At 40.6% G+C, this 21531-nt stretch overlaps 1 protein-coding gene across 2 annotated transcripts in view; it reads left to right on the top strand.

The window, feature by feature from the left end:
* The first annotated feature begins 10672 nt into the window (after positions 1–10672).
* Positions 10673–21531, top strand: part of UBQLN1 (ubiquilin 1) — a 54530-nt gene continuing 43671 nt past the window's right edge. For both annotated transcript variants that reach the window (XM_053576426.1, XM_053576417.1), the window contains exon 1: positions 10673–11351. In XM_053576426.1, the coding sequence (XP_053432401.1) occupies positions 11172–11351 (180 nt within the window). In that variant the 5' untranslated portion in view covers positions 10673–11171. The remainder of the gene's footprint in view (positions 11352–21531) is intronic.

Raw genomic sequence — 21531 nt, 5'->3', positions numbered from 1 at the left:
AGGGGCTTCCCAGTCACCAAGAGGGACCAACGGCCTACACATCTGTCAAGTATGCTGGGAAATTTCAGGGAGAGGAGGAATGTGAATTTTTCTGGCTTTGCTGGGTAAGACACTCAAGCCCATGAGAGACATTAACATCTGGATTCAGCTAATGGGTTTTAGGCTGGGTTCACCTGGGCAAGGAGCACTAACATGACCTGTGGGTGGGGTCCTCTGGGCCATTCAGTGTATTGTTGGTTTTCTATCTGAATGTATATTAGGAATTGATATGTTACAGACTCGTCTTTCCTCATCCCGTAACTGCCATAGGAGAGCCTCCTGACTGAGGAAATCTGCATGTAGGAAACTGCCAGTGCCTTTGAGGTTCCACCGTCCTAATGACCCCTCTGAGTGACAAAATTTATTTGACTACTGATTTTGCTGATGGAAGTCTCTGACAAGGGGAGGTGGCCTTCAGCTGGAGGTCACCCTCAGGGTTTGGGATTTGTACCCTTGCTGTCATGGCTAACCACACACCCATTTTGAGTACTGGGCTCTTGTTAGAAGAGACTGTTTGACCGATAAAGGCATTTTGATCACCAGCCTGAAATAACCATTTTGGGGTGCGTCAGCTTGGACAGAATAACTAACAGGGTGGGAAGGGCTCAATATAAACCTTGCTTGTAAAGATTGCCACTGTTCTGGCCCTAGAAGGATCTTGGTTTTATACAAGAAAAGTGGTAGCTGCTCCTCTGGGAGAAACTTTATATTCCCTTTTCCTTTCCTTCCTTCTGGCTTTTCTGCCTAAAGTAAAACTACTGGCTCAATGAGATCCTCAATTCACTATTTCCCCTAAATGCCTGGCCTGATTAGCTGGTGGTTTGGCTAATCTAAAACCTCATGGGAGTTCTCTAAGCTGCTGTTGCCATTTAGCCTGTGTTAACTATGCAGAATGAAAAATGGACGTAGTTGCTACACTAGGTAGGCAGAATTCAAGGCCAATCTCTTATCTCCGGCCATAGTTCTCTTGATGAACCTTGTAACGTTTGCACTGACTCTTGGGCTCTTGCCACTGGCTAGCTCATTGATCTACATTTGGAAACCTACAGACTGGCAGATTGAAAACACTCTTCCTTTGGGACTGTGAAACGTGGAAATAAATCACAGCTTCTGATGGAACCTCATAGCCTCTCCAGTAGATGTCCATGGTAAGGGCCCATTCTCTGATGAGGCTGACTGGAGTCATGCTGCTGACCAAGCTTGCACTGCCCCGACAGACACCTTTGCTGACTGTGTACATCACTGCACTAGACACAGTGCACACCCATCATCACTGACAGGACAGGGAAATCTACATATTGGAGGTGAAGGCTACCACTGCATGCCCAACTTGTGACTCCTGAAAAAAGCTGGCACCTTTGACACCCAGTGAATGAGACCACGCTCTTGGTATATTGATCACACTGCACTTTTAACCCCCTCTTAGTTGGTGGTACCTAATTGCTGTTGACCCTTTTATGATGTCATTGGCCTAAACCAAATGAGCTAACTCTAGCCACACCATTGTGGCCCTTGCAACTAATCTGTATCATGCTCTTGACTTTCTGGACCATTTGCAGTCTGATAATGGTGTACCTTTTATTTTATTTATTTATTTTTTTGCAGTTTTTGGCTGGGGCTGGGTTTGAACCTGCCACCTCTGGCATATGGGGCCAGTGCCCTACTCCTTTGAGCCACAGGCGCCGCCCCACGGTGTACCTTTTACTGCAAAAGCCACTCAATAGTGATCAAGGTACTTGATGGACCTTCTTCCGTGGGATTTTACTATCCACAGGCAGCTAATATAGTTGAGCACTGGAATAATCACCTCAAAAATCAACTGAAAAAGATCTCTCACTTTATTTCCCTTACCTTGTCCTAGTCCACACAGTGTGGTGCTTGCTATTTTGGTTACTGAATGTAGCTGTCCCCAGCAAGGGATCATCTCTTCTTGGCCACTTTCTAGGTAATGATAAGACAAAAGGGGTGGGATGAAGGGCTTATAAACCTGTTTTGAGAATTCAAGACTTCCACTCTGGGAATTCCTGGACATGATGTTTCTTTCTTTTCCCTAAAGGCACTTATAGGCTGGCTTGGTTGGTGCACCTGCTGGGTGGCAGCCCAACTAAAAGGGGACCTAAGGGATTAAAACTTAATTCTGGTTCAGATATATGGCTCTTGTGGGTTAACATGGTCCCACATCATAATAATAATGACCACCTTGGCTGAGAACATTGTTCCCTGAGTCCCCCAATAGTGCCCGATGTGGACCAAAATGTCACCTTGCAGATACAATGAATCTTTATAAGTTTTATAAAAGTGCCCTTGTCTTTTCTGCACCTTACCTTTCTGGACAAAAGGTCTGGGTGTGAGTAGGGGGTGACTGGGTTTCCCCAGAATTGGGATACACTGTTTTTTTCTTGGTGTTGGAGGTAGATTAAACAACTCCAGCACTAGAAGGAGTGTCTTAGAACTTGGGAGGCACAGGAAAGGGAGAAACATTAATGATCTTCTCTTTCATCACTATCCCCTATCTTTCCTTATAAAGGAAAATACTCTGGTGAGGCTCCCATGAACTTGCAAACACTTCAAATATGATCGACTGTTGGGTCTGCCATATCCCTGCCAGAAAGCTCTCACCACCATTGATTGTCATTATTTATAATCATAATAAGAAGCCTACTGAAAACAGCAGGGCATGGCCCACTCCTGCATCTCTCAAGCAAAACATGTCAACATCTCTAGATATCTTTTCCACTCCCATTCCTGTAACCTTTGCTAGTCACTTTGTAGGGTAGGTGAATGTCACCTAGCTGGTGGCATGAACTAACAAGACAATTTGGACTGTCCCCAGGAAGTCCCTCCATAAATGAAAACTATACTCAATATATTCAAAGTGAACTAGGAGCCCTAAGGCCCACGAACCATCTGGAAAACCACAATGGAGGTACTGCCGCAAGGTTCAGAAGGTGCTTCCTGACTGATGCATATCATATTTTGGGGCTCCAATAATTATAAACATTTTCTTTCAAGGTGTACCATGTACACCCCAGACTAAGTTTCTCATGGAAAAGTCAGGCAGTAACTTACTTCGTCTTAGAAACACCTTAGAGTGATTTACACCTTAGGGATGGTCCTAAGATGTAGATGTAGGCTGACCTTATCCTCAAGGCTGGGTGTGGTGGCTCATGCCTGCAATCCTAGTACTTTGGGAGGCCAAGACAGGTGGATTGCTTGAGCTCATGAGTTTGAGACCAGCCTGAGCAAGAGCAAGACCATCTTTACTAAAAATAGAAAAACTGAGGCAAGAGGATCGCTTGAGCTGAGTTGTGAGCTATGACACCACGGCACTCTACCCAGGGCAACAGCTTGAGACTCTGTCTCTAAATCAATCAACCAATCAATAAAAGAACTTCAAATGTTTAAGGAAACGCCATCAGTAGATCACATAGTCCTCAGCTAAAGAACTATCCAAAACAAGGCCAGGAGGGCCTGCTCCTGCATCTCTCATGCAAAAACATGTCAACATTACTTGGAGGAGTTTCTCAGAGGAGTAACTGACTAGCTATTTGTGTGTTGTTCCTATAATGTGAATCACCCAATTAGAAGAAATGGAAAAAAATTTGTTCTAACTTTACCCTGCTACTTGGGGTCTTGTTGACAGTAGCCTTATTAATGCTCTATGCTTACATCCCACATTTGGGTTTCCTCTCCTATGTATAACGCAACCTGTGTACAGAGATCACCTAGTCCTATTTGCATCACCCTGTGGAAATTAGGGCTTGGGTAAATGGTGGAAGAAAATACTGATTCGCTAGCCACTGATACTGCTGTCACAAAGTCCTTTGTTTCTGATGTAGGAGTCTTTATGTTTTCTGCTAGCTTTAATGAAATTGTTAGCTTGTAAGTAGGGGAAAATCTTAGATTCTTCACTATACTTGATAGATTATAGAACAACTCAGATAAGCTCCCTATTTTTTACAACACTAAAAAATGCATTAGTATTTTTTAGTGTTGTAAAAAAGTGTTGTTCTGCTTGAACTTTTAACTCATGTTGGGAATCAAGATTGTAAGTATTTGGATAAAATGGAATGATGAGGCTGCGTGCGTGTGTGCGTGTTTTTGAGACAGAGTTTCACTATGTCCCCCTTAGTAGAGTCCTGTGGTGTCACAGCTCACAGCAACCTCAAAGTCTTGGGCTTAAGCCATTCTCTTGCCTCAGCCTCCCAAGTAGGTGGGACTACAGGCATCTGTCACAACACCCAGCTATTTCTTATTGCAGTTGTCATTGTTAGCTGGCCCAGGTGGGAATTGAACCCGCCAGTCTCGGTGTGTGTGGCTGGCGCCATAACCACTGTACTACGGGCCCGGAGCCAGGGAAGCAATATGTTTTTTAAAAAATCTCTTAGCTTCTCATGTAAAATACTTCAACAAAAATACTTGCTATGAAACTGTTACAAAACTCTTCAATACTCCGCCCCCCCCAATAATGCAAAATCATTATTTTTCCCCCAGAAGCATTATAATTCCCTGGATTCCTAGATGATTTGTTTCATACATACATTTTGAAACTCAGAGAGCACTTACAATTTCTCCATGGTTCATTTGCCTAGTTTACACAACATGATGGCAGACTCTTCCTTCACATAAGGAAACCTCCTAAGGTTAGGAAACACATTGCAAAGGTCTGTTTTGAATAAGTTTGTCCACTGAAAAGAAATCACTAGGCTTGGAGTTTCATACAAAGTAAGACCAAGCCTGAGTCTACTTATCAAAATATTTATCCTTGTATTCTTACGTTTCTAGGAGAACCAGTTTTACCACTTCTACAAGATATTCAATGCTTGTCTTAGGGACTGTGTCTCAGGTTATCAGCAGTATGCTATTTGTAAGAAAGGTCAAAGGAGAATAGTCTTCAAATATTTTCAGGCATTTTCATAAGGTCTAAGGAAATTTCAGATCCTAACAATACTTACCATCTACTGGGAAAGAGTCACAATGAAGTTTATGTTAAGTATTATAATAAATTCAGAATTAGACTATGTAGTGAAATGTCATTTGATACTTGATAACATTTGCGGCTCTCTTTGTGGGACAGGAAATAAGAGGAAAGATGCAGGTAGCAGGAATGATCCCACCAGCTTTCTGTACAGCAGTGGTTCTAACCAGGGACCGTATTGCCTCCCATAGAACAATCAACACTGTCTAGAGACATTTTTGATTGTCATGCCAGGGGTAGAATGGGGTTGCTACTGGGTTCTAGAGAGTACAGGCAGGGATTCTGCTAAACATCCTATAATGTACAGGAAAGTCTCCCACAGTATAAAATTATTTGGCTCCAAATGTCAATAGCTTCAAGATTGAGAAACCCTGGTATACAGGAAGAATAAAAAATAGGGAGACTAAGGCGCTAGGCTCATACACCAGAGCTAGTGGGTTTGAATCCAGCCCAGGCCTGCCAAACAACTACAACCAAAAAATAGCTGGGTGTTGTGGTGGGCGCCTGTGGGAGGCTGAGGCAAGAGAATCGCTTAAGCCCAGGAATTTGAGATTGCTGTGAGCTGTGACACCACGGCCCTCTACCCAGGGTGGTAGCTTGAGGCTCTGTCTCAAAAAAAAAAAAAAAAAAAATAGGGCGGCGCCTGTGGCTCAGTGAGTAGGGCGCCGGCCCCATATGCCGAGGGTGGCGGGTTCAAACCCAGCCCCGGCCAAACAGCAACAAAAAAATAGCCGGGCGTTGTGGCGGGCGCCTGTAGTCCCAGCTGCTCGGGAGGCTGAGGCAAGAGAATCGCGTAAGCCCAAGAGTTAGAGGTTGCTGTGAGCCGTGTGACGCCACGGCACTCTACCCAAGGGCGGTACAGTGAGACTCTGTCTCTACAAAAAAAAAAAAAAAAAAAAAAAAAAAAATAGGGAAACTGGTGATGGAATATTTCTGTAGCTTGACTGTGGTGATGGTACACAAATCTATACATGCATAAAATTGTACAGAACTAGACACACACACGCACACTTGTGCAAATGTATGCAGGTTAAAAATATGAAAAATGAGTAAGATATTTAGAGTAGTTAACATGTCAGTTTCCTGATTTTGATATTATGCAACAATAATTTAATGTCTTCACTGGAGGAAGCTGGGTGAAGGGTACACAGGACTCTTGTACTATTTTTACAACTTTCCTTGTCTATAATTATTTCAAAATAAAAGATGAAAAAAGCTGTGTTCAGCAGAGAGGCTGGCTGCATCTCCTTACTTTGTGCCACTGTCCACCCTCTCTGCTTCTTTTAAGTTATGCAGTGCTTGTTATAGCACCAAGAAACTGTGGGTCCTACTTAGCAACTTTTTCCAACTTACATCCAACTTTTGCCAACTTATATCCATTTGATGTAAATGTATTTGCAATCTACCCAATGATTTTGGTTGGCAAATTAATAAACACCCCTCCTCACCACTACCTCTCCTCCAATTTGAATATTTTACTTTATTTCCATTGGTTCTGAAGTAGCCCTAGAGATATTCATGAACTTTTCCTAGATAGTGCACCAACTTTGACATTAGTGCCCTAGGAGAGCTTCCATTTCCCATTACTGTTCCTTCCTGATACCATCCTTCTCATCTAACAAAATAGTTTCCATTCCCTAAGGCCTGGTTCAAATAATTTCCTTCAAAAACCTTCTTGGACTCACCCACATTCCCTTACCCCAAATAGGGAGTGAATAATGTTTCCTTCCTCTAAACTTCCACTGTAAAGCAAGTAAGTTTGAGACAAGCACGTGTGCATGCATCTACCCATCTATCTATGTCACTATACTATAAACTTTAGGACAAAGGAGTATAAAATATGATCTATAGCTTTATGTTTCTCCCTAGTGGAAAACCTGACAGTTTAACAATTCAACAGCAAATGCTCTCATGCCAAGAAATTAGGCTTCACACTGGTGAAGTATAAATGGTATAAATGATGATTAAGACTTGATCCTTTGTTTTCAAGGACCTTGTATAAATACGCACATAAGTATAATTAAAGACAGAATCTGATAATGACATCAAAAAGGCAATAAAATTATATGAGAATATAGGATTTAGAGACTATTTCTGATTCAAAGATATTATTTGGAAAAAATGGCTAGGGAAAGTCACATTTCAGTTGAGTCTTGAAGGATGGGTAAAATGACAGGGCAAAAATAAGGGAGAAGAATTTCTACTTGCAATAAATGTTGTTAAAGGTTTGAGGCAGGAAAGTGCATGACACGTTTGGAGAGCTTAGTTGACTGGTATGGTGGATACAATACCACCATAGGAGCAAGATCTTCTGGTCATAGAGAGCCCTGGACAACATGCTACAAGGTTTAGACATTATTCTAATAATTTAGTTAGAGCAACTGGATTTTCAAGCAGGTATCATGACCAAGGCTTAGTTCTAGAAGGATAATATACAACATCACTACAAAATACAGTTGAGAATGGAGACTTTACTAAGGCAGAGGAATCTTTAGATTATTGCTGTTATCTAGACTGGAGTTAATAAAGTGTGAATTGGAGAAACAGTGTAAGATAATAGAAACTATGCTACAAGCGAATTGTGCAAATAATTATGACATAAAATCTATAGGCTTGGGCATCCAAGAAAAGTTTTAGAGAGGAGGTAGCCATAATGTGTACAAGTAGGTGGTGTAATGACTTGTGAAACGATCAGAGGGCAGAAAATGTAACCTACAAGTGCTTCTAGAAATGGTAATAAACATGTTTGAATGGAAGGGAGTCTATACAAGTAATAGCGCATAAGAGCAAAGCTTGAAAGACAGATTAGGAGCAGGCTGTAGGCGGCCTTGAATTCATAGTTCAGAAGCTTGGGCTTCCTTCAGCCTGCAATACAAAAAAAAAACAAAAACAAAAAAACACTTTATTTTCCAGGCAATGGGCAGTTTATGACACATTTTGAGGAGGGTAGTTACGTGATAAAGACGTATAACTTATACTACTTACTTGATATATGTGCTATCTTGTATCTTGTATTAAAGGTACATCAATTCCTGGATCAGAAAATTAAAGTTTGCCAGAGGATACTCAATAAATTTTTCTTAATTGAATTAAATCATTTTGTCAAGGAAGAATTTTCTTTTTTTGAGAAAAGGCACACAAATTTATTAATGAGGAGAAGCACAGTGAGATTACTCCAAGAATTACTTTATCATGTGAATAATCATTTTTCTTTGAAAATGATTATTTTTCTCACTTTGTTACCCTCAGTAGAGTGCCACGGTGTTACAGCTCACAGCAACCTCAAACTCCTGGGCTAAAGTGATCCTCTGGCTTCAGCCTCCCGAGTAGCTGGAACTACAGGCACTAGCCATAATACTCAGCTGTTTTTTAGAGACAGGTTCTTGTTCTTGCTTAGATTGGTCTTAAACTTCTGAGTTCAAGCAATCCACCTTCCTTGTCCTCCCAGAGCACTAGGATTACAAGTGTGAGTCAATGCACCTGGCTGAATAATAATTTATCAGATACTTGGGACTCTGAATAATGGACTTTCTTTTTTTTTTTGAGACAGAGTCTATGTCGTAGAGTGCTGTGGTGTCCCAGCTCACAGCAACCTCAAACTCTTGGGCTTAAGTGATGCTCTCAGCCTCCGAAGTAGCTGGGACTACAGGTACCTGCCACAACACTAGGCTGTATTTTGGTTGTAGTTGTCATTGTTGTTTAGTGGGTCCAGGGTGGATTTGAACCTGCCAGCCTTGATGTATGTAGCTGGCACTGTAACCAATGGGTTTTCTTAAAATGAGACCTCTTTGGTGGGAACTAACTTGTAAAGTCCGCTTGGTAAAACTTCAGGTGTTTTATGAGTAGTTCACTTCAAGTTGGTAGTTTCAATTGGCCATTTCCAAGTATTTAAAGCAAGAAAACCAGCAAATGCTATAAATCAAGGTTTGTTTTTTGGAGAGTTGGTCATTATACATTTACCAGCACTGGAGAGTTGGTCATTATACATTTACCATCACTGCCTATTTCCTTCCCCTCCCTCACTCTTCAACTATACTCTTAAAAGTTTTTTGACAGCACAAACTATTATTTGTTTTTGTATCCTTAATACAGTATTTACACATCTTGTTTGATTTAACATTTGTAGCATGGATGAAATGTGCTACAACGGCCCCTTTATGGGTTAAGATATCTAACAATATGCGAATGACGGACAATACCGTACCTTCTTACAGATAAATTATATTACATCATAAATTGTGTCATAGACAGCAGACATTTTTAGAAATTAATGTAGATGTAGAATTACAAAGCAACTCTTATACATATAGGAACACACATGCACACTCAAGTATTTATTGGAACACGAAGAAACTCACCAGACTGCCAAATGATAGGGACTGAAATTTTCTATGGGAATGTGATATGGGATGAGTAAAGCAGAAAGTCATTCTAGGTAGAAGAGGAAGCCTAAGCAAAGTGTGCAAGGAAGGTACAGTATGCCAGAGGACAGCATGTGGAACTAAGGAAGTTGAGATTTAATCTAAATATGTGGAATAAATTTCAAATGATCGGTGGCATTTTTTACCTTGAGAAGTAGTGATTGTCTCACCAAGTAGTCCTCTTTCAGCAAAGGTCTTGTGTTAGTTTATGTAATTATTGAACAATGGTGCCATAAATTTAGGTGGTATCAAATGATGCTTATATTTAAATTTATACCTTGAGAACTTCGCAGACCCACATTCCAAAGAGCTCTGCTAAAAAGTTAGTGTTCATGCAACAGAATCCCAGGAAAGGGCTGGATGGCTGAAGAGCAGAAATATAGAACAGTCTTTGCAGATGTGGGTCACAGTGGACTACAAGGATTACACCTGCCCAACAGTTATCAATATGTTTAATGTACTGGTTTGTATATTCCTTCCAAGTTATCTTTAGAGGGAGATGATGGCTTCATTTCAAATGCAGGATTCTCGGAGGTAAACTAGTTAACCCGTTTCTTAGCCATACCCGTAAAATACCGAAAATATTTTTGAATTACCCTTAATGCTACCTAAAGTCCTATGTGGAGCAGTAACCAAATTTGAGAGAGTATCAAATGAGCCCTTCAGGTATATTACACAGTCCCTATTGGGTGGACACTCCTCCCGCACCTTGTTTCTGCCCCACATTTTAGGAGAATCCTGGGGCGGTCGCGCAGGGTTGTCAGCGCAGCAGCGGCTGCCAGAGTCGCTGACCCGAGGGCGGTAAGCTCCGGCCATAGGGCAGTGACTCCCGTGGGATTGCGCAGGGTAGTCACAGGCATTTATTCCATTTTCCTTTCGTTATCAAAAGGTCCTTTTCTCCATTAACTTGTCTTCTAACTGCTGCGAAAGAGCAGTTAAGACCAAGCCTTCTGGCCCTCCAAACAGCCAAGCAGTAAGCATATTAAAATAACAAACTACCTCGCTATTTTGCCACCACCCTCCTCTCAGTGGGGCACGCAGAGCCAGACCAGGCGACCACAGCGACGCAAAGTGGCGGGCACTGCCCACCCGTAGCTGAGGGAAGGGGGTGGGGAAGACTACCTGGACCGCATACGCGCATGCGCAGCCACAGCTCCCGGTGGGCGAGTCCCTTCTAGTAATTTCGCTGACCGTGACGTCATCGTTGTGCGCCGTCACAGTGTTTCCTAGAAACGGCGTTTTTTTCTTTGAAGAAAATGGATAATAAATGAACTGACCGATTCCACCTCACATTGCTTTTAGTCCTTCATGCTGGATGCACCTACACTGTGGACAATGAAGCGTGAGAGGAAAAGAAACGCACCATAGATCAAAGCGGCGCCAGCCAGGGATGACTCGGCGACGCGGCTGGCCGCGTTACCCGGCGTGCTCCGCGCGGCGTCGGCGAGGGACGTGGGGGGAGGGGCAGGGAGGAGGAAGCGACGGCGGCTGCGGATGTCGCTGCGAAGCAGCGGCTCCTGAACACACGGCGGCTGCCCAGCGCCCAACTTGGGCCTGCGCCGGAGCCCACGCCGAGCTCCGCGGCCCCTCATCCGCTAGGGCGGCCCCGCGCCCATTGCTTCTGAGGCGGCGCGCCCTGCATTTCCCGCGGCCTGAGCCTGCCGGCTTCGGTGTCTGCTGGCTTCTCGCTCGCTTGCTCCCTCTTGCTCTCCTGAGTCACTGCCGCTGCCGCCATGGCCGAGAGTGGTGAAAGCGGCGGCCCTCCAGGCCCCCAGGACAGCGCCGCCGCGGCCGAAGGTGCTGGCATCCCCGCGGCCGCTAACTCTGCGGAGCCTAAGATCATGAAAGTCACCGTGAAGACTCCGAAGGAGAAGGAAGAATTCGCTGTGCCTGAGAATAGCTCCGTCCAGCAGGTGAGGCCGCCTGGGGCTCGGGCCGGGGTGGGGGTGGCGGCAAGACCTCCGCCCGCGGCCTGAGGAGACGTTTCGCAAGGTCCTGGGAGAGGCTTGCCCTCGGAGGTGCTTATGGCCATTCTCCGGCTCTCCGCCCCAATTAGCTCACACCCAAGTTGGTGGGTTTGCTCCTTGGGACACCGCAAAGGTTTGTGGCGTGGCCGCGTGGCCTGTTGTGGGACGATCCGATGCCGCTTCGCTCCCACTCTGCCTTTCCTGGCGTCCACCGACCCCCAGCCTCCTCCCTAAGCTCCCCGCCGTCAGTCCCCTCCTCCAGCTGCTCACAAAGGAAGGGACCCACGGCCTGGCTCTGTGCGAGGTGGAGGCTGGGCGGGGTCGAAGGTTGGCTTTAGCGAAAGCTGCAGTTGTATTTCGTGAATTAAAAAGGGGGAGTGAGGGGTGCTCATTGTTTTACTTGTCTGCGGGTTAACATAGCTTTTTGGGTGAGGAGCGCGTGTACGTTTAGTTCTGCCTTTTGACTGCTGAAATCTTTCCCACCTTCCAACCTTTATTAAAATAAATATGACGTAGAAATTGCTTTCAGTCACATCTTAAGGAATAATACTAGTTTTAAGGAGAAAAGTGAATGATTTTCATTCATTGATTACTTGTTATTTCTTTTTTAGTGTATTTATCTGTTAGATACCAGTCATTGGGTAGGTTTTTGTTTGATTTTAGAGGGGCGATAGCGACGATACTAAGATATTAATTAGCGTTTGCAACCGAATACAAGAAAGCAAAAATGGAGTTAATAGGGAATATTACCAAATAATTTACTAACAGAAGTTTGTTCAAGAATACAAAAATTTTCAATTAATTAAGAATCTTGGTGGAATTTAAGTTGTTTTAGTTTATTGTTGAATACGTCCTATTTTCCATAATTATTGAATTGATCTCTGCCGATCTCAAGAAATGTAAACTGTTTATGAAAGGAAACAATAAACAATTCCTGAAATTTGAGTTTCCCCAGGGACAGTAAATGATTTGGGTATAGGTTTACTAGTTCCAGAGGTGGTGTGTTTTGTGAAGAGGTAGGGTGTGTAGCATCAAATGAAATTTTTACAACCGAATGAATTATCACTTTTGGGGGGGCTCCCCAATTTTCTTGTAAAAATATCTCTCAACATTTTTATATTTTCCAACATAATGAAAAGTTGAAAGAATACCATTACAATTAGCATTTTCTTCTATTTATTACATGATCTAAGTCCATCTTATTTTTTGGATCCATTGCAAAATGGCAAATAACAAAAAACGACACCAATATGTCACTTCAGCAATGTGCATGTTATCGAGTCCAGTTTTTTTTTTTTTGTTGATATTTTTTGAGGCGAATTTGGCATGCAGTGAAAATGCACATGGTTGCCCTGCTGTGAGTTTTCACAAATGCTATACTTGGGTAACCCAAGGCTTTATCAAGATGTAGGACATTACAAGTGACAAGAAAGTTAACTTGTCTTTTCCCAGTCCACTCACTTTCTCCTTCGATCAACCACAATTTTGATTTTTTTTTCCATTGTAGATTAGATTTGCCTGTTGTTGAACTTTATGTAAATGGGATCCTATAGTATTGAATGTTCTCTTCTAGATGAGGCTTATCACTCAGCATGTCTTTGAGATTCATCCTTATTATGTTTGTCAGTAGTTTATTTTATTGTTGTGTTTTTGCACTGTATGAATATGCCATAATTTCTCTATTCACTGTTGTGAATGTTTGCCATTTTACAGTCCTACCAACCATGTATGGGAGTTCCTGTTGATCCATATCCTTGCTAACATTTGATATCGTCAGTCCTTTTAAATTTTAGCTAGTTTAGTGGGTGTGTAGCCATATTAAGTTTTGAAGCTTTAGGCCTTCTATTTCTAGGGTTCTTAGTTCAGGCCTCCATCATCTTGGCTGCTTTAAGCATCTTACTGCAAAAAATTAGAGAGTCAGTATTTTATAAATAGAAAAACTCATTTAGTTCAGTTATATCTGTGAGGATATTGTTTTGTTTTTTGTGATGGAGAAATTAAAATTCTAAATTGTGCGCTTGGTGCCTGTAGCTCAAGCGGTTAAGGCTCCAGCCACATACACCAGAGCTGGCAGGTTCGAATCCAGCCCAGGCCTGCCTAACAACAATGACAACTACAACCAAGAAATAGCCAGCTGTTGGTGGCGGGCACCTGTAGTCCCAGCTACTTGGGAGGCTGAGGCAAGAGAATCCCTTAAGGCTGGAAGTTGGAGGTTGCTGTGAGTTGTTGATGCCACCGCACTCTGCCCAGGATGACAGCTTGAGGCTCTGTCTCAAAAAAAAAATAATTCTACATTGTGGGAGGGGGAGACGTGAGAGGGGGCTCTGTAAGTTCCCACATGATTGGTATAATGTAGGGGAATATGGCACACTGCCTGGGTGAAGGACTCAAATTAACAACTCGTACTTTACCTAACATACCAAAAAGTGTAACTTAATTGGATGTACCTTTATGTTAATCTGAAATAAAAAAGAGCAAGAGGGAGGAAAAACAAAATTCTAAATTCTGAGATAGTTTTTATTTTACCTGGAGGTAACCAAAGTGAATTTTTAATAGATAAAAGTAAAGCCTTTCTGAAGTAACTTTTTCTGCTGGCAGTTAATCTTTAAATTTTTGATCATTGCTTTCTGTTGAAGCAGAAATGGTGATAAAATTGATGCTTACCACTGCACCAAGAACCTGAAAACAAGTTGGGCTTTCTTAAGGGAACCAGATACTGGAAAATGTGCAAGAATAAGAAAAGTAGTATTCAAACGATCTATTTGTAAAATTCTACTTGAAGCCTGAGAAAAGATGTGCCATTTTGTAATTTAAACGTTCTTAAATCTTGACAGATTTGAACTTATCTGCTACAAATTAAAATTTAGCATTAAAAATACTTTAATGGGTGGTGCCTGTGGCTCAAAGGAGTAGGGCACTGGCCCCATATGCTGGAGGTGGCGAGTTCAAACCCAGCCCCGGCCAAAAACTGTAAAATAATAAAAATAAAAATACTTTTAATACTTACTAATGAGATTAAGATGCCACTAAAAATGTTTAGTTAGAAATTGGGAAATACTTGGCCCTGAAAATTCTTTTTATGAGACAGTATCTTGCTCTGTAGCCCTGGGTAGAGTGCAGTGGCGTAACCATCCGCTCACTGTAACCTTCAGTTCCTAGCCTCAAGCAATCTTACTGCCTGGGCCTCCAAAGTAGCTGGGACTACAGGTGTTTGCCACAAAGCTCTGATAATTTTTCTGTTTTGGGTAGAGGCAGGGGTTTGCCCTTGCTTAGGCTGCTCTCCTGAGCTCAAAGGATCCTCCTCCCTTGGCCTCCCAGAGTGCTGGGATTACAGGTATGAGCTGTGTGTCTGGCCCTGAAAATTCTTATTTTATCTCGGAGGGATAAGGGTAAGCAAAAGACTTACAGAGGATACTATTGAAGGCTTATGTGCTCTATCAGGCAAATCACATTTTCTGTTAAGTTAAAATTTTTCTTTCTTTTTTTTTTTTCCAATAGAGTCTCAAGCTGTTGCCCTTTTTTCCAATAGAGAGTGCTGTGGTGTCACAGCAACCTCAAACTCTTGGACTTAAGTGCTGCTTTTGCCTCAGCCTTCCAAGTAGCTGGGAGTACAGGCACCCACCACAACGCCCGGCTATTTTTTAGTTGTAATTGTCATTGTTGTTTGGCAGGCCTGGGCTGAATTCAAACCTGCCAGCTCCTGGCCACTGAGCTATAGGTGCCAAGCCTAAGTTAAAATTTTTCAATATGTATTTATATATAATGTAGATTATTTAACATAATTATACTAAAATGGTATTTGTGTATGTGCTAATGATTGATTGGATGAAATTACGTTAATCCTCCTGAGTAGCTTGTAACATAAATTGTAAGATGGTAATTCATTTTCTTATTTTTTTCCCCTGGTTTTTATTGGTGGTAATCAACAGGCAAAAACAGGATACCTTAATTTTTCACATATACTTGCCATATGATAATGTCATTTGTTCTGGGTTAATAATAAAGCTTAAACTTTATTCCAAATGAAAGTGAAATTTTGTTTTTCATGGAGCACTCAGGATCATTTGAATAATACTTGAATTTCTACTTAGGGGTGGTAGAAATTTTTAAGGTGTTTTCATTAATAGGAGTTTGGTAATATAGGTTGAGTATCCTTTATCTGAAATGCTTGGGACCAGAAGTCTTTGGGATTTCATATTTTTTCAGTACATAGGAGATACGTTGGGGACGGGACTCAGGTCTCTATGAAATTCATTTGTTTCACATACATTTTATACACATAGCTTGGAAGTAATTTTATACAATATTTTAAGTAATTTTGTGAGTAAAACAAAAAAGAAAGCAACCGTACACTAGTGGTATCACATTAGGGATCCAGAAATTTGAACTGTGGTGCGTTTTGGGGATGCTCAAACCTGTGTTAAGTAAATAGAGAAAAACCCAGAAATGTGGAGTGACATGAAGTTCCTATGTATGAGATTGTATTTTCTATTAATTATACATTATCACCTATTGGAAATAGCTTTAGGGATTTCCAAGAGTCAAAAAGCAGGATAACATGTAGAAGAGAGAGAGAACATTAAAATTACTGCAGAGAATGAAGGGGAGTTTCTGTAGTATAACTTCTAATTATTTTTGTTTATGTAGCCCTCTTGATTATAGTGTAAAATTTTGACATACATTTGCCTAAAATGTTCAGGCAGTATATACTTTGGTTTTAGAAAGTGTTTTTGGCAATGAGAAATTTGGGGAAAATATTAATATATATAATTTAAATGGTGTATTGAGACAAATTGAGCCTTTCTTTGATAAGGTTAATTGCAGTGTCTAGGGTCATTATCACAAACATCATTTACTGTTACCTTGGATCTAGAACTACATTGTACACTTTGATATCACCAACTGCATGTGGCTGTTGAATACTTAAAATATGGCTGACTGAATTGAGATGTGTTGTAAAATGGAGTGAAAAATATATACCAGATTCAAAATTTGGTATAAACAAAATAAATTAAATGTCTTAATAGCTTTTGGATGTAGTAAATGTTGAAGTAAGATTTTGCACACTGGGGGTTAAATAAATGAATTAAAATTAATTTGACCTTTTTATACTTCAATATGGCTGTTCAAAAGTTTAAATTACTTTGTGGGGCTTGTATTATATTTCTACTGGATAGCACCTTACCGAGACAATTGGATTGAATCACTATTGTAAGGTACATCTAAGGAAAAAATGTTCCTGAGATCAGTGTTTTCTTATTTTATTCTAATATTGGACTCCCGAAAAACTCTTGTTAGCTAAAGATTCTGATTAATAGAGATAGTTCAGCTGTTTTTAAAACATCATTGAAATATAATTTGCATACTATACAATTCACCATTTTTAAAGGCTATATATGTAATTGGTGTTGTTTTAGTACATTGACAGCATTGTTGCAGCTATCACCACAGTCCATTTTAGAGCCCCCAAAAGAATGGCTGCCCCTTGTTTTTCCGTGTGCTCTCCAGCCCTAAATGGTTACCCTCACCCATAAGCAACTAACTGCTGATCTATTTTTAGTCTATAGATTTGCCTACTGTGGACATTTGTTGTAAGTGAAATTGTGGTCTTTAGTGACTGGCTTCTTCCACTTACCATGTTTTCAAGGTTCATCCCTGTTGTAGCACTTCCCTTAAATGCATTTATAGCACATTTTGTATCATTTGATGGACGTTTGAGTTGTTTATATACTCTTTGCCTATTATGACTAACATCTCTATGAACACTATGTGTAAGTATTTGTGTGGACATATATTTTCATTTTCCTTCAGTATATACTTCAGAGTGGAATTGCTTTGTCACATGGTAGCTCTATGTTTAATTTTTTGAGGAACAGCCAAATTATTCTCCGAAGTGGCTATACCATTTTACATTGCTATCAGCAATGCATGAGGATTTCATTTACCACTTTCTCAGTAACACTTAATTATTGCCTTTTTATTACAGCCATTCTAGTGGCTGTGAAGTATTATCTTACTGTGATTCCTTTGCTTTTATTACTTGAACTGTAGTTCTCAATGTGGTATGGGGGGTCCCCAGTACTCTTTTAGGGGGACCATGAGGTCAAACTTTTCATAATAATTCTAAGATGTTATTTGTGTTTTTCAGTCTCATTCTCTCAAAATTGAGCAGTATGCTTTGGCAGAGACTAAGATATGGACTATCACAACTTTCGAAAATCCAACTATCCTCTATTATGAGACTAAAATGATTTCCAAAAATTTAAGTGTTACTCTTCTCACGAGGAAAATGTAGTTATTTTTCATAAGAATTTTATATTAGGGTAGAGGAAGGGTAATTGGTGGGACCACACCTACGGTGCATCTTACAAAGGGTACCTGTGAAACTTACTAAATGTAGAATTTAAATGTCCTAACACAATAACTAAGAAAATGCCAGGAAGGCTACGTTAACCAGTGTGATGAAAATATGTCAAATTATATATAAAACCAGTGTATAGTGCCCCATAATTGCATTAATGTACACAGCTATGATTTAATTTAAAAAAAAAAAATCAAAAACAAATTTTAACAAGGTTTGCCACTAGGGATACTTAAAATGTAGTAATATATAGTATTGTTCCTATCAATTTTTTTCCTCATAAGTTATATTTGTAATAAAAGCTGTAATTAACATAAAAAAGAATTTTATATTAACAGGTAATTGGTTTGTTATTTTTAAATGAATTAATATTTAAAAGATTATCCTGTTTTAATTTCTAATCCAGTAAATATCAGTAGATATAACCTACACAAAACTCTTTGGAGTTCCATATTTGTAAAATGTTCTGAGAGAAAAGTTTATGTTGCAGAATATTTTCTTGAGACAGTCTTACTTTGTCATGCTGGATAGAGTGACAGAAATTTTACACTATAATCAAGAGGGGTTCATAAACAAAAATAATTAGAAGTTATACTATAGAAACTCCCCTTCATTCTCTGCAGTAATTTTAATGTTCTCTCTTTCTCTCCATTCTGTGGTGCCATAGCTCACAGCAATCTCAACCTCTTGATTTGAATGATTCTCTTGCCTCAGCCTCCGAACTAACTGAGACTACAGGCCCTCACTGCAGTGCCTGCCCTCAACTGCAATGCCTGGATCCCCTATTGCATTTTCTCATAGCACCCTGTTTTTTGTCATAATCTTCACAGTTTAAAGTTATTTATATGATTGATGCCTCGCCTCTGCTAGAGAGGGACTGTGTTATTCACGGTTTCATTACCAGAATCTAACACATAGTGTAGGCTTAGCACATGGCTTACAACTGAATCTACACCATTATGTATAATAGTATGTATTTAATGGTAACTGTTGATTGTTGAACCTTTACCGAATGCATTGCATACATCTTCCAACTTTCTCTGGAAGCTTCATCCTTAAATTGCTTTCCCTTGGCTCACCACTCTCCAAAAACAACTTTTGACTTCCTTAGGATGTTCACTCTTGCTTCTCTTTGCCTGGAACATTATTCTAGAATGACTTTTCATAGCTGGAAATCCTCATCTATGCCACAAAACACAGACAATGATTTAAATAACTTTTTCTCAAAGATGGTTATAAATAATATAATCTTAGGTGCATACGTGAGAAGGTAATTCTTTACATGGTCAGTGGTGTGCTGGTAAATACTGTTTTATCAACCAGTTCTTCCGGAAAAACAGCACTGCTTTGTAATGTTTACTGGATTTCCAGGAGGCATTACTCTGGCCATGGCAGATTTCAAGGTACCAATATCAAACGGGCTCACAAAATTCTTGAAAATTTAGGAGCCGTTGCTTACAGTTGTTGTCTTAGGGCAAGAGTCAGCAAATTATGGTAGGCCATATCCACCATGGCCACTTATATAGTATTTATGGTTCCTTTCAAAACAGACCATATGGCTGGCAGAGCTGAAAATGTTTACTATTTATCCCTTTACAGAAGGTTTGCTGACCCCCGAATTAGGACTTCCTGTTCTCATTTTTGTCACACTATTCAGTCCTGTCTAGTAAAACTATAAAGTGAGCCACAGATGTAATTTTCCTAGTAGCCACTTAAAATAACAAAAAGGAAGAACTGAAATTTGTTGCCCTGGGTAGAGTGCTGTGGTGTCACATAAGCTCACAGCAACCTCCACCTCCTGGGCCCAGGCGATTCTCTTGCCTCAGCCTCCCAAGTAGCTGGGACTACAGGCACCCTCCACAATGCCTGGCTATTTTTTTGTTGCAGTTTGGCAGGGCTGGGCTCGAACCCAGCACCCTCGGTTTAGGGGCAAGCGCCCTACGCACTGAGCCATAGGTGCCGCTCAGAACTGAAATTTTTTTATTCTGGTAAACACAGAGAACTTAAAATTTACCATCTTAACAATTTTTAAGCATGACTTAAGTTCAGAGATGTTTAAGTACATTCATGTTGAGCAGCCATCACCATCCCTTTCCAGAACTCTTTTTTTTTTTTTTTTTGTAGAGACAGAGTCTTTATCACTCTGGGTAGAGTGCCGTGGCATCACACGTGTAGCTCACAGCAACCTCCAACTCCTGGGCTTAGGTTATTCTCTTGCCTCAGCCTCCCGAGTAGCTGGGACTACAGGTGCTTGCCATAACGCCTGGCTATTTTTTTTGTTGCAGTTTGGCCCGGGCCGGGTTTGAACCCGCCATCTTTGGTGTATGTGGCTGTAACCACTGTACTGTGGGCACCAAGCTTATCTAAAATATTTCAATATGTAATTGGTATAAAAGATTATGAAACATTTTGCTTTTTTTTTTTTTTTTGAGACAGTCTTGCTATGTTGCCCTTGGTAGAGTGCAGTGGTGTCACAGCTCATACAGCGACCTCAAACTCTTTGGCTTAAGCAATTGTCTTGCCTCAGCCTCCCAAGTAGCTGGGACTACAGTTGCCCGCCACAACGCCCAGCAAATTTTTGTTGCAGTTGTCATTGTTGTTTAGCTGGCCCAGGCCGGGTTCAAACCTGCTACCTTTGGTGTATGTGGGTGGCTGTGTAACCACTGTGCCAGGTGCCAAGCCGAAACATTTTGCATTTTTAAACACTGAAATTTGTTGTGTATTTTACTCTTAGAGCACTTTGCAAGTGCTTAATAGCCCTATGCAGTTAGTGACTAGTGAATTAGCACAGTTAATAGAGCTTTCAGAATCTGCTACCTATCTCTTTCCCCTTTTCATTGTATTTCAGTTTGTTTATATTGTCTTCTTTTCCCCTCTGTATCCGGAAGGCTCCTTCCTCCCTTTCTGGGCCTTCGCAAATGCTGCTCTTGACTGACGTAATAGTAAATATTTATTGCAGGCTTATCAATGCATAATGCATCATCCTTTTGGAAAAATTTCACAACTTTATGCTGAAATTACTATTATCCTTTTTAAGAAATGAAAATACTGAGATTCACATTAATGTGTCAAAGTCATACACATATTAAGTAGCAGAGCCTAGATTCAAACCCAGAATCTTTGAACTTTGGAGTCCACACCTAACCACTGCTCCATTGCTTTTGACTTTTGACTGGCTGGCTTTTCGGCCTTTAAAAGTTTATTTAAGACCTGAGTGTGGTGGAGTTTGAAGCCAGCCTGGGCAACATAGCAAGGTGGCCATATGTTTTTTTAAAAAAAGTTTGTTTAAATGTTAGTTCATGAGAGGGTGATTGAACTCACCACTATAAATTAGATCAAGTGTCATCTCTGATACCATTTTGTGGTTATATGGACTGTTGTCCTCCTCAATTTCCTTCCCTCCAAACTTGTAAGAACCTCAAGGGTAGTAATATGATGCCTGGCATTGTTGCCTGGGCACATTGAATAGTACAAGTATTTATTGACTACTAGAACAAATAGTGTTTTAAAGATTTATTTGCAATGTTTTGAATTTGTTTGGGAATATTTTACCAGTGTGATTTACTTGAAAGAATATTCTTAGTCTAATAAATGTCTAATGGTATTATTCCAATTGCTTTTTTATGCCAGTAGCTTCCACTATAGAAAGAAGTGAGATGAAGGACAGACACCACATGTTAATTAGCTTGATTTAATCATTTCACACATTACATATATATGTATCAAAACATTGTACCCCATAAATGAATACAATTATGATTTCTC

This window comes from Nycticebus coucang, chromosome 2, assembly GCF_027406575.1.
Source record: "Nycticebus coucang isolate mNycCou1 chromosome 2, mNycCou1.pri, whole genome shotgun sequence".
NCBI classification, from domain to species: Eukaryota; Metazoa; Chordata; class Mammalia; order Primates; family Lorisidae; genus Nycticebus; species Nycticebus coucang.
The sequence above is the reverse complement of the archived record's forward strand: the minus strand, read 5'-3'. Positions and strand labels throughout refer to the sequence as shown.